Source organism: Leucopleurus acutus, assembly GCF_964270905.1.
Source record: "Leucopleurus acutus genome assembly, chromosome: 9".
In the NCBI taxonomy this organism is placed as follows: domain Eukaryota; kingdom Metazoa; phylum Chordata; class Mammalia; order Artiodactyla; family Delphinidae; genus Leucopleurus; species Leucopleurus acutus.
The window spans coordinates 41,898,483-41,911,451 of record NC_139144.1 but is presented as its reverse complement, the minus strand read 5'-3'; the positions used below and the strand labels follow the sequence as shown (position 1 = coordinate 41,911,451).

General features: G+C 34.9%; 1 protein-coding gene across 6 annotated transcripts in view; it reads right to left on the bottom strand.

Moving 5' to 3' along the window:
• Window positions 1-12,969, bottom strand: part of DGKB (diacylglycerol kinase beta) — a gene marked incomplete at both ends in the record, with an annotated part of 637,756 nt that overhangs the window by 185,336 nt on the left and 439,451 nt on the right. For all 6 annotated transcript variants that reach the window (XM_082846621.1, XM_082846623.1, XM_082846625.1 and 3 more), the window contains one exon: window positions 2,703-2,898. In XM_082846621.1, the coding sequence (XP_082702747.1) occupies window positions 2,703-2,898 (196 nt within the window). The remainder of the gene's footprint in view (window positions 1-2,702; window positions 2,899-12,969) is intronic.

Genomic DNA, 12,969 nt, shown 5'->3' with positions numbered 1-12,969 from the left:
ACATTTTTTAAATTAAAACAAACTTGTAAACTTTTTTCTTAATTTAAATCCTTCTACTAAATTAAAAAATATATCTTTACTTCAAGAATCTATAGTTAGGTATGCTTCCCCCATTCTCCCCACCACCAAAAGCTTTCTAAAGTTTACGGAAACAAGCATCCATTCTAATATAGTAAACATTCAGTTTAAACTTCAAATTTTTTACAGAGCTATATCAGAAAAGCTGCTAGTTAATATTTCAAGAAAGTACAACTTAAAAAGAAGAAATTTACATGATTAATTTGTTCATTTATTTACTTATATTTTTCCAAGAGTGAAGTTACTAATTTGAATCTGGGTTAAGAAAAGTTGTTGGACTAGAATTACAGTTCCTGTTATTTCATTCTAAAGGCCATACCTGTAACCATTCTGTGTAAATCTGAAAATATATTTAGATTTAAAATACTGATTGACCCTTACATTTAATACTATTGTCTTTGTGTCAAGAAATTGAAAACAAGATCAAATGATAGAAACATTTACCCATTTCGGGAAGGGATACATGCAGATATTTTAAGTAGTAAATTTCTTTCATTTCCGATTATTAAGTGTAACATTTAAGAATTAACAGAATAAATGTGCAATCAAAATTTTGAAGCATTTTGAGATACTTTTAGCTATTTTGTTGTAAAATATATCAAAATGAAAAAAATCTTGATAAAATTAATAAAAGACTGATTAACACAGAAGTCTTTTTAAAATATTCAGCTGATAAAGTCATTTTAAGCATTCAATTACACTGATCTTGAAATAAAACTAAACCCAAACTTACAAGCATAGCTGGTTTAGAGAGGGAAATAAAAGTTGAGCCAAATCAATTATAAAGCATGCTTTTTTTATTACTCATACAATGACCTTCAAAAACTCTGATTTCTAATGCTTTTCCCAATCTCTGTACTGAGAAAAATGTATCCCTAAGTCACAAACCCTGTAGCTTCTCACTTCATTCCTCCTTCTTTCCCAAGTTTATGGAAACTTGGTCCCAATAGTTTCATACTACAAAGCAAGAAGACAGAATGGGAAGAGAGACCTTTTCCTAGGGTTATTTACGGGCACTGACAGTCTATACAATACTTCTGATTTGTGTGTGCTTCATTCCAAACGTGTATTCCTTAGCATACAAAGGGGGATGAGTGAGACCAACAGACAGCATGTCTGCAGTAGCTCCACAGTATACAGACACTTGTCCCGGTGGAGCACAGCCATGAGTTTTACAAACTTTAACACCTCCTTGGGCTAACATAGTTGGCGGCTGAACACTGAGAATCAATTCAGATACATATCTGAAACGTCTACATGCAAAGGACATACCAAGTATTAATAGGCAGTGACCAAACAGAAAAATAAACCTAGAAATTATCATTTTATCTATATAATATATGTAAAACTATTTTTTAACTATATGGACTATATTGCTATATGTACTCATTGCTTCCTTAGGGATAGAAGCAGAGATTTTTTAGGTTTGGTCTTAGTATGGTCCTTGAACTAATTTTTAAACTTAGAAAATTTTCAGGAATCTTTTTAGAGATCTGCATTTACATTTAAATATAAATGCATTATTAATGTCAATAAATCCTAGAAATTAGTAATTATACCTAATTTCTCTCATTTTAAAATTCATATAGCACAAGCCTACTCATCTTTTCTACGTACTTCTTCAAAAAACCATTTTCCTCCATGTTTTCATAGTTATATTCATTCTGAATAGAAAGCATCTTAAAGCTATTTCCTACCACCGCCAAGCCTATCAACCATCCTCACATTTTATTTTCTTTATTTAAAAAAATATTTATTTTTATTGAGCCCATAAGGCTGTGATCTCTTCATATTTTGCCTTTGCTACACTGAGCTGAGCCAATACGTTTTCTTGGCCATCCGAATGCCATCAAAGGTATTAGATAGATTCTGGAAGGTTAAAAAAAATAGTATGGATACTATATATAAACTGGGGTATGATCAATTATTATAATACCAAAAGATTATAATAACAATTTGGTGTCTTTGTTTGTACAGTCTATCAACAAGAATTAGTTGTCATGTCCCGATGTGAAGTATAATTCAATGGAGTTGAAAACTGATCCATAGTTATTCTACCCTATTTTGTTAGTCCTTTGACCTTTGTTTCCCAGGTATTCTACTTCTTACTAAATTTCTGGAAAAATAGAAGCAGATAACCAAAACTGATCGTGGGATATTTTAAAATGCCATCATATATAATATTTAGGACAACAGTTTCATGTAAGATAGCTTCCTAATCATAGCCTGACTGAAGAAAGCCAAAAATAAAACTTGCAACACACCTCAGAAAAGCCTTAACTAGGCCCTTGTTATAGCAACTCAAACATCTGACCAAGATGATCACATTCCAGAATTTAATGTACAATACATCCTATATTATTATCCACTAAATACCCACGTATATTTTATTTTCTGTGTCAAGAGCTATACCCACAAAAAAGAGAATAAAGGAGAAAAAAATCCATGAAAATATAGCCAGTTTATACATGATTTTAGAATCTATTATAATATTAATCACACTTGCATATCTGATATAAAAAATACAACTGCATAAATATATAGAGTGCAATGGAAAACTCTTACATTTAAAGTAGTCTTTAAGAGCCGATTAAGAAGCAACAATTAAATGTTAGAAAACTTACCTTGACTTGCAAACTTCAACTCTTTGGCATCTGTGAGCGTGGTCCTTTTGTCAGACCCTTTTTTCTCTGTTCGGCGATGGCTTCGTCTTTTCTTAGACTCTCCCCAAAGATTGGACCCTCCATGCATGCTTGGTATATTCAAAATAGCAATTCCTTCCAGAGAGATGTTTATTAAATCAATCTGTACTCCATCACACTGATTAGAAAAAGGAAAAGAACAGAAACAATTTGATTTCATCTTTTGTATTTCCTTATCTTTTAATAAGAATTTTAAAATCTATAATCTTGTCCTTTCTAAATAAACCTTTCAAGAACACTTAAATGGTTACCCTAAAGGTCAATATAAAAGATAAAGCAACCAATAACATTTACCAGGCATCATAAATAGTCTTTAAAAAGGATCAAATTAAATCATCAGTGTATCTCTGTTTACAGAAAACCTTCGAAAGGGGCCCAGTTTAGTGCCTGCATATATAACCAGCTGCAAATTTCCAATGTGTTACAAAGAGGTTGATTCTGGAAAGTTTTGTCAAATTTCAGGCAGAAATTTTAAGGACTGCTCCTATTTAGAACACACTGCAAGGTACTATTGGGGGAAAATAAAGAAACAGAATTCATAATTAGGGCCTCATCTTTGGGGAGCAGAGAAAGAAATGGCTTAAGAGACTTTTGAAAAAAGAGATTCAAAGAGATCTGAATTACAATGAAGTGGCCAAGGATGGTTTCTTGAACTAGATTAAGTTCCAAGCACAGTGTCAAAGGCAACGAGAGGTATGGTTATCTAAATGAACATGGAGAACCAGGCAGGCTGAGTGAAGGAAATGCCAAGAGCAGCAGCAGTAAAAGGAATCTCCAGGGGCTTCCCTGGTGGTGCAGTGGTTGAGAGTTCGCCTGCCGATGCAGAGGATGCGGGTTCGTGCCCCGGTCTGAGAAGATCCCACATGCCGCGGAGCGGCCGGGCCTGTGAGCCATGGCTGCTAAGCCTGCGCGTCCGGATCCTGTGCTCCGCAACGGGAGAGGTCACAACAGTGAGAGGCCCGTGTACCGCAAAAAAAAAAAAAAAAAAAAAAAAAGGAATCTCCAACCCATCATTACTTTATAGCTGCTTTAACGAAAAAATGAAAAGTAAAATCAGTCAGCCAGATTTTTTTGTTTGCCTGGTGAGAAGACACCCTTTCACTATGCAAAATATGGAACACTCTACCAGACAATGCTTTGCAATACTCAGAGTGATCACTTTTTACTTTTTTGAATTTTCCATACATTTCTACTGATGCGCATGTGTGGAAAGTGACAAGGCCATACTGTATTTTTGTAATTATGATTTATTTATTCATTTGCTTTGAGTTTCCTAAAATGGTACTTATTATAATACAGCCCAGATATCGTCCTCCCATTTTCAGTTAGACGTCAATATGAGCGGAGATGTCAATATGTAACACTGTGCTTTACAAACAAACTTTGTTAGGGATGTGCATTTCATCAGTTAAAGTATATCTGCAGCGGGACTGTTTTATTTGCTATATGTTTTATTACAGTAAAAAAAAAAAAAAGGTGGATACAATTTCATCATTCTCTTTCTCACCATAATCATGATTTTTGAAACTGGAAGAGATAATCCTTCACCAAAATTACAAAAACAAAAAACAAACAAAAACCCTCTCTTTTTCTACATTTTCCTCATCATACTGAATCTAATACTGTATCTTGTTCACTAAAATATAAAAACTGTGAAATAAAGCAACACATCTTGAGCCTACTTGGCAGGGCTAGAAACAAATTCTAGAGAAGGTGCCAAGTTTTCATTCAATTTATTTCAACGAGGGTGAAACCAAGGTCTGGATGATGCCTTTTCTCCCCCTAGAAACAACTGACTTTTTCCCCCTTCTTTTCATGTATTAAATTAAGATGACTTCTTTTTACTAAAGAATTCTGCTCATGTGTATACTCACTTACTGCTATATATTCTAGATAAACAGATATTAATTTCATAATTAAAAGTAATCTTGTGTAAATACCCTGCAGGCCTCAATGAATCAAACACATACTGTGTGTCAGGCCTCCTACTGTCTTCAAGTGGAATGTACTGGCTGGATAATTAGATAGTACATATTTTTTAACCTTATTTGCATGCATATTATATCTTTTGCACACTGACAAGCAGCAGTAACAACAAAAGTCAGATTACCACAGGGAATTCCCACAAAGAAGTCTTCATTCCTTATAATTTGCAGCCTAAATTAAAATAATTTGATCTTTGACAAGGATGAAATGTCAAGCAGAAGGGGGTCCTCTACAAGCCACGGCCTGTGGCTTCTGAAATCTGCCTAATTTATGTCAGTCACTTCTTAATACATATTTAAGTATTACACGAAAAAGACGATAAATATGCAATCTGACACCTTTGGTATTTCCCTGCTGTTAATTTATAAAGGTCTGGCTTCCCCCAAACTGACTAAAATCATTTAAATAACAGAAGAATTGTGAAATAAGCTGGAGTTGAGGCCTGGCTTCCATTTTCACTCAATATTGAACACAGCAGGTAGTACACTAAGACAATTATTTGACTAGGCCTTCGAACCCCACTGTGACAAGTTACTTTCAGAATTAGTGAAGGAGTATTCCTTTGTTCATCTGCAAAAAAGGAGAGCATGTTGCAAATAGGCTTTTTTTTAAACTGAATTAGGGGAATCACATGTGACAACTGAAAAACATCAGTGTATACTATTATTCATGTTTTCACTCTTCAGAGTCTTGGCACGTGTAGTTTTAAGGAAACAGTAAGCAGCTCTGTGAAAAGTGAAAAAAATTCTTAAGAAATTCCAAAGAAGAAGGACCAATGGAGAACACTGAGGTTCCTGTGAGAGGAGGACAGTGTACTTACATAAATACCTACTTATTAATAATTTGTTTCCACTAGTTCTTGACCCCAGGCTACCTTCCTCTGTTTGCTTTAACGTTATGTTCATTAGTCTGGAAATTTCCAGTGCTGGCTCTGATGAAGACCAGGAGTTGTATAGCACACCAGTTGAGTGCATGGAAATAAAAGCTGAGGTGAAGGCTATGAAATATAAACAAGTTATAATACTGTGTCAGATAATATTTTCATCCACTTTGAAGATTTATGATTTTTAAAAAGGTAGCTACAGAGAAAAAGAATATAAAAGCTTAAAAGCTAACAGCCTTGGTTAGTCAATAAATCCTGAATATTTTTATTATGCTGAAGAGAGGTCGTTAACGTATACTACTATGGGAGCTACTTTCAGAGTGCAATGTTGTGAGGCCATTGTCCACTCTTTTCAGTTTTGAAATGGAAGATCTTATTCTAGAGACAAATTTACCTAAAAGAATATGGTTTAAATTTTTCTTCCAATATATTTTAATCCTAGTTTATAAATATACCCTGCACCACATTACACAGAAGTGTTAAAGACAAACTTTTATATGTGAATTTAGTGTTTTAGATTCAGTTAACATGTCACTTGACAGAAATATTTAAAACATGTGAAGAACTTTGGAGAGCCATAAAAGTGTGGATAATAAATATGATGAGATATGATTAATGATAAACTGTAAATATTTTTTCATAGTGAGTCTAATTCTATGCCCAGGTCAGATAAAAATTATTCATAACTTTACTTAATGAAACATAAAAACATTGCTTTGTTCATTGTTTAAAATGGTATGGTGTAAAATGACTTAAATATACCTGCTTTAGAAGAGTTTCTGCAAATTCATACATAATTCATAGGATAAAATTATTTATGTTTTGCAGAAAACTATAGCAGCAAACCTACAAATTAAAACGTACATATAAAGGGCTTAATGGGATTAGAAGGCTGTGGTATTCTATATTTTCCCAGTGATTAAGCTCCGTGTTTTCTGAAATGCATTTGAAAAGTATTACCCACAAAACACAGTGTGATATAGGGACCCAGAACATGCCTTTTAGGTGATTTTACTGTTAGCTGGCAGTCCAGTGACGGTGACAACAGTACTGATTGCAGATAACTGCAAGATTATTTTTAGAGTGGAATGGGAGATAACTGGTAAAGGAGAGGAAGATGGAAGCACACTTGGAAAACAGGAATATTTGCAACTGGTACCATGTATGCACACACACAGTTGCTGAACATGTTGACAGTAACAATAACACTGCTGGTTCAAGATATCAAGCACTGGGGCTTCCCTGGTGGCGCAGTGGTTGAGAGTCCGCCTGCCAATGCAGGGGACACGGGTTCGTGCCCAGGTCCGGGAAGATCCCACATGCTGCGGAGCAGCTGGGCCTGTGAGCCATGGCCGCTGAGCCTGCGCTCCGCAACGGGAGAGGCCACAACAGTGAGAAGCCCGTGTACCGCAAAAAAAAAAAAAAAAAAAAGTATCAGCAGAAAAGCACTTCAATTTTACATGTTTCTCTCTTTCAGGAGATTCTGTGAAAGCCAAAAATTATTGCTGGAATATTAAATTTCTTACCAAAAGTTACCTTATTAAAAATAACTTGTGGTAACTAAAGAAGAGAAATTTCACCTGTGGTCACCTTTCAGCTGTCTCATTTCTTCCTCACTCTCCTCAGTAAGAAAAATTATAATGTATTTATCTTAATGAAACGGTAACAGTACCTCAACCCCACATTTCTTGTACTTTCCTGGAACAGGAAGGTATTTTTTTTGTTTTGGACTTGATGAGTCCAATTTTTGATTACTAGGACCACCTTTGTTGAGGTCTACACCTTTAATGTCTCCCTTCATCATTGTTTCTAGAATTTCATTGCAAAAAAAAAAAAACAAAAGAAATCACCTGGGAAGCTTTAGAAGAGAGGGAAGATCTTTTGCCTGTTCTTATCACACATGTGCACGCATGCGTGCACACACACACACACACACACACACACACACACACAGAGAAAGAGGGCAGGGAGATACTTTTGGAGGTGATGAAATGTTGATGGCTTTGATTATGATTATAGTTTCATGGGTATATTCTTTTCTCCAAACTCATTAAGTTGCCTACATTAAATATGTACAGCTTTTTGTAGGTCAACTATGCCTCAATAAAGGGTTTAAAAAAGAATGTTCATTCACACGTTTCATTTCTACTACTCCAAGATGGTGTTTTGGTAGGGGTCAGGATAGGCTACGGTTCTCTAAATGCATGCTGAGAGACTGTCCAGGATGAATTTGATATAGGTGAAGCACAGACTAAGCTGTGAAAATCTGCCCTACTGCCTTTAATAACTCTGTGCTTTCCAGGTTACTGGGCAATCAGAATCTTATCTTTCAAATTCTGCTAATTTATTTTGTGTCTCTGACACTCTTCTTGCAATTTGTTAATTCTTGAGCTCATTTAGGTTTTGTAGAAATACTTAATCATTAAGACAAAGGTCAGTATCTGAGGAAATTCCTGGCCTTAAAATATACCACCCTCCCAAGTCTTACCAAACACCAAAAGACTCAAATACTTTGGATAATGGGCCATTTTATTCTCTCATGAACTTTGCCTGGTACATGGAACAAATAAAAAACTCATGAACTTTGTAAGCTTCAATCCTAGATGGTGACCTGAGATTCTCAGGTACATATCCATGCCCCAGGTAGTTTTATACAAACTTTACTTTTAATATATTATCTTGTAAATTTAAAGATTTTCATTTAATCTTTTTATTTCTTTATCTTTTGTTACAAAGTTAAAAGACAACTGAATTTTTTTTTTTTTTTTTTTTTTTTGCGGTACGCGGGCCTCTCACTGTTGTGGCCTCTCCCATTTCGGAGCACAGGCTCCGGACGCGCAGGCTCAGCGGCCATGGCTCACGGGCCCAGCCGCTCCGCGGCATGTGGGATCTTCCCGGACCGGGCCACGAACCCGTGCCCCCTGCATCGGCAGGCGGACTCTCAACCACTGCGCCACCAGGGAAGCCCCTGAAATTCTTAAAATTAAAAATTTCACCTTTGTTAACCTCTCTATGTATATAGATAACTGAAATTCTTAAAATTAAAAATTTCACCTTTGTTCATCTATGTATATATTTATATTTCGATTCTCCAATTGATTTGTTTCCTTAAACATTTTGGCAGCAAGCAACACAATTCTTGTTTTTTTTTTTAATCATGAAAGAAAATGCTCATATGTGTGTCTCTGCAATAGAGATGCAAGAGAATCTCTAAATCATAGGATTTTGACGAAGACTAAGACAGGTAATGGATGTGCATTGCTTAGCTCCAAGCATGAGGTATATTTAATGATAGATAAATCTTAGCTATTGTTTTTATCAACTATTAGCCCGTGATATTAATATTATTCCAAATATTCACCTTTTTCAGAAAACAGCTTCCTAAATGAAACAGAGATATGAGGTAAAGAGTCACACAGTAAATGCTTTGTTTGGAAGAAGCTGTCATTAAAACATATATCCATTACTTGAGGTACTCTTGTACTGAAGTGGTTTTATTCTCTCATATATTTTCAAACCATAGTTGGTATAATTTTAGGCCAGGAAGCAACAGCAAACAGAATCAAATTTCCAAACAGCTGTTTTTATTATATTTAATTATGAAGTAACCTTGAGGGTAGAAAGGCGTATTCTGCTAATATGATAGACTGGATTCATTAAAAAGTGAGTAGAGAAGCAGATTTTACATTACCATCCTTCCACACACACACACACACACACACACACGCACACAAAACAAGCTTTAGAATTAAGATAAATTCATAAAATTATAACAGTATTTCAAGATATGCAACAATAGAATGGGGAGTGCACAGTGCTGTCTCTGATTTATAAATGCTACTCCAGTGGTGCATAGAATAAGGCAGTAAATGCAGAGCTGGGAAGCCAGACTTGGAGGGCATGTAGAAACATGACCCGAAAGAGTTCTTCTCAAGATGTAAAGCTCAGTGGAACAAAATCACCGAATTCTATCACTTGTAATGTTAAAATCAATGTTTTCCATACCTATTTTTATCACACGTCTTTTGCTATGTGACACAAACTTTTCCTTGGACATTTTTCACTTTGTGACATACATAATGTTATACTATAGATCGATGTTTGTCTTTTGTAAATTGAGACTTTACTTTTTAGAGCAGTTTAAAGCTCATGGCAAAATTGAGGGGAAGGTACAGAGATTTCCTGTATACACCCTGTCCCCACAAATGCACAGCCTCTCCCATTATCAACATCCCCACCAAAGTGGTACATTTGTTACAACTGATGAACCTACATTAACACATCATAATCACCCAAAGTTTACAGTGTCCATTAGGGTTCACTCTTGGTATACATTCTATGGCTTTGAACAAATGTATAATGACCTGTAGCCACCACCATTGCATCACATGGAGTATTTTTATTGCCCTAAAAATCCTCTGTGCTCTGCCTATTCCTTCCTCCGTCCCCCTTAACTGGCAACCACTGATCTTTTTACTGTCTTCATAGTTTTATCTTTTCCAGAATGCCATATGTTCACATCATACAGTATGTAGGCTTTTCACATTGGCTTCTTTCACTTAGGAAAATGTATTTAAGGTTGTTCCATGTCTTTTCACAGCTTGGTAGCTTTTCAGCACTGAATAATATTCCATTGGCTGGATATACCACAACTTATTTTCCCATTCATCTACTAAAGGACTTCTTGTTTGCCTCCAAGTTTTGGCAATTATTAAATAAGTTGTTACTAACATCCATGTGCATGTTTTTGTGTTAACATAACGTTTTCAACTCCTTTAGGTATATAGCATATATACTGTATGATTGCTGGATCATAAAGTAAGGGCATGTTTAGCTTTGTAAGAAACTTCCGAACTGTCTTCCAAAGTGGCAGTACCATTCTGCATTCCCACCAGCAGTGAATCAGACTTCCTATTGCTCCACATCCCCACCAGCTTTTAGGGTTTTCAATACCCTAATAGGTGTGTAGTGGTATTTCACTGCTGTTTTAATTTGCATTTCCCTGATGAAATATGATATGGAGTGTCATTTCAGCTGCTTATTTGCCATCTGTATAGCTCCTCGGGTGAGGTATCAGTTAAAGTCTTTGGCCCAGTTTTCAAGACGGTTGTTTATTTTCTCATTGTTGAGTTGTAGGAGTTCTTTGTATATTTTGAATATACAAAGTCCTTTATCAGATATGTCTTTTGCAAATATTTTCTCTTAGTCTGTGGCCTGTTTTCTCATTCTCCTGACATTGTCTTTCAAAGAGCAGACATTTTTAATTTCAGTGAAGTCCAACTTACCAATTATTTCTTTCATGGATTGTGCCTTTGGTGTTGTATCCAAAAGGCATCACTATATCCAAGGCCATCTAGGTTTCCTCCTATGTTATCTTCTAGAAGTTTTAAAGTTTTGCATTTTACATTTAGCTCTGTGATCCATTTTGGGTTCATTTCTGTTAAGGGTGAAGAAATGTGAATAGATTTTTTTTTTTTTGGCCTGTGGATGTCCAGTCATCACAGCACCATTTGTTTAAAAAACCTTCTTTGTTCCATTGTATTGCCTTTCATCCTTTGTCAAAGAAGAGCAGACTGTATTTATGGGAATCTATTTCTTGGCTCTATATTCTGTTTCATTGATTTGTCTGTTCTTTCACCAATATCACACTGTTTTGACTACTTTATAGTAAGTCTTAAAGTCAGGTAGTGTCAGTCCTCCAACTTTGTTCTCCTTCTTCAATATTGTGTTCACTATTCTGAGTCTTTAGACTCTCAGGATAAACTTTAGAATCAGTTTGTTGATATTCACAGAATAATTTACTGGAATTTGGGGATTATATTAAATCTTTAGGTGAAGTTGAGAAGAACTAACATCACAACAATGTTCAGTTTACCTATCCATGAACGTGAAATATCTCTCTTAGATAATTTTTTTTCAATCTACATTCAGTGGTAGGCGAAAGTAAGGAGAGGTGCAAGAGGCTTCAGGGTATCCACCCTATATTCAACCAGAAGCCATACCTTAAATTTTTTTCATTTTTGCCTTTTGCTGCAGATTTTCTTCAAGCATCGGTTTCTGAGGGCAGAAATGCTCAAAATCTACTATATAATGATTTCTTAAATAATGAGCTTTGAAGGTAAAGGGAGGTCTTAGATGATTTTTATAAATATATATGTACATATAGCTGTATAAGTATATATATACATATATATATATAACATACACATATTTATCATCACAAATAGCAATCAAAGTGCCTATTGAGCCCAAATCCTTTACCTCTTGTGATTATATCCCATTTCAGGGTTATGATCTGATTCAGTCATGAAGAGCTTTTTCTGTTCTATGACAATCAATTCTACCCCTAATACTTCAATTTATTTGTCAATCATGATGAGGAAAAAGTCCCAAAAGATTACATTCTTAAATAGTACCACTTTTGCTGTTATTATCATTAACAGTAAGTTAGAAAGCTGGGATAATGAAGAACCTAGCCAGACCATTATTATGATTCTCTGTGGTCCATAACTACTTTTGTCTACCAAACTTATTACCCTAATATTTGCCAGTAATGATTTAGGTCTCAGTAGACACGTTATTTATTTCTTTTTAAAAAGAAGTGTTAAAGCCAGTATTTCTCAATTCATATCAGCTAGTCATTAGGTGTCCCTGTTTCATAATTCTGTTCCTTCGATTTGTCTTTACAACTTAACAAAATATAACTTTTCCTTTTTCTTTAACCCCTAAAAATCTCTCAATAAAACTAACTCATTTTCTATTATAACTTGTCTCCAAAATTTTTAGTCCTACAATGTCTATATTTTTGGTAGACGTATTTGCTCTAAATCTTTTTAAAGTGTATCTTTTCCTGCTATCTTTGCTCTCTTTCTTGGCTTTTCCACTTCCTACAAATGTAATGGGGAAATGGCAACCTCAGGAACTGAGAAAAGACCTAGTTAATGAATGGGAATGGGAATGGAAAAGTATATGTTTTAAACTTTATTCATAAAAGTAAGTACAATTTTAGTGAACTGTGTTTTAAAGGTTATAAGATATTGAGACCTGAAAATAATAAGTTTTTAAAAATGTATTTTGCACCTTTTTTTCTTTCCCTTCAAGTACTTCCTTTTATCTTACATTTTTCTGTCCATACTATGCCCACTGATTTCTAAAGTTGTGTTCCACCTCTCATTCTTTTATGCTGTATTAAACAACTCATACTCAAACTTAACTTTATATTAGTATTTCAGATGTGCTAGATTCTCAATGAGTGACAGAAATGACGTTTTAGAATCTTGGGTAAAGCTATATGAGTCGCTAAAATCCTAACTCCTTCCA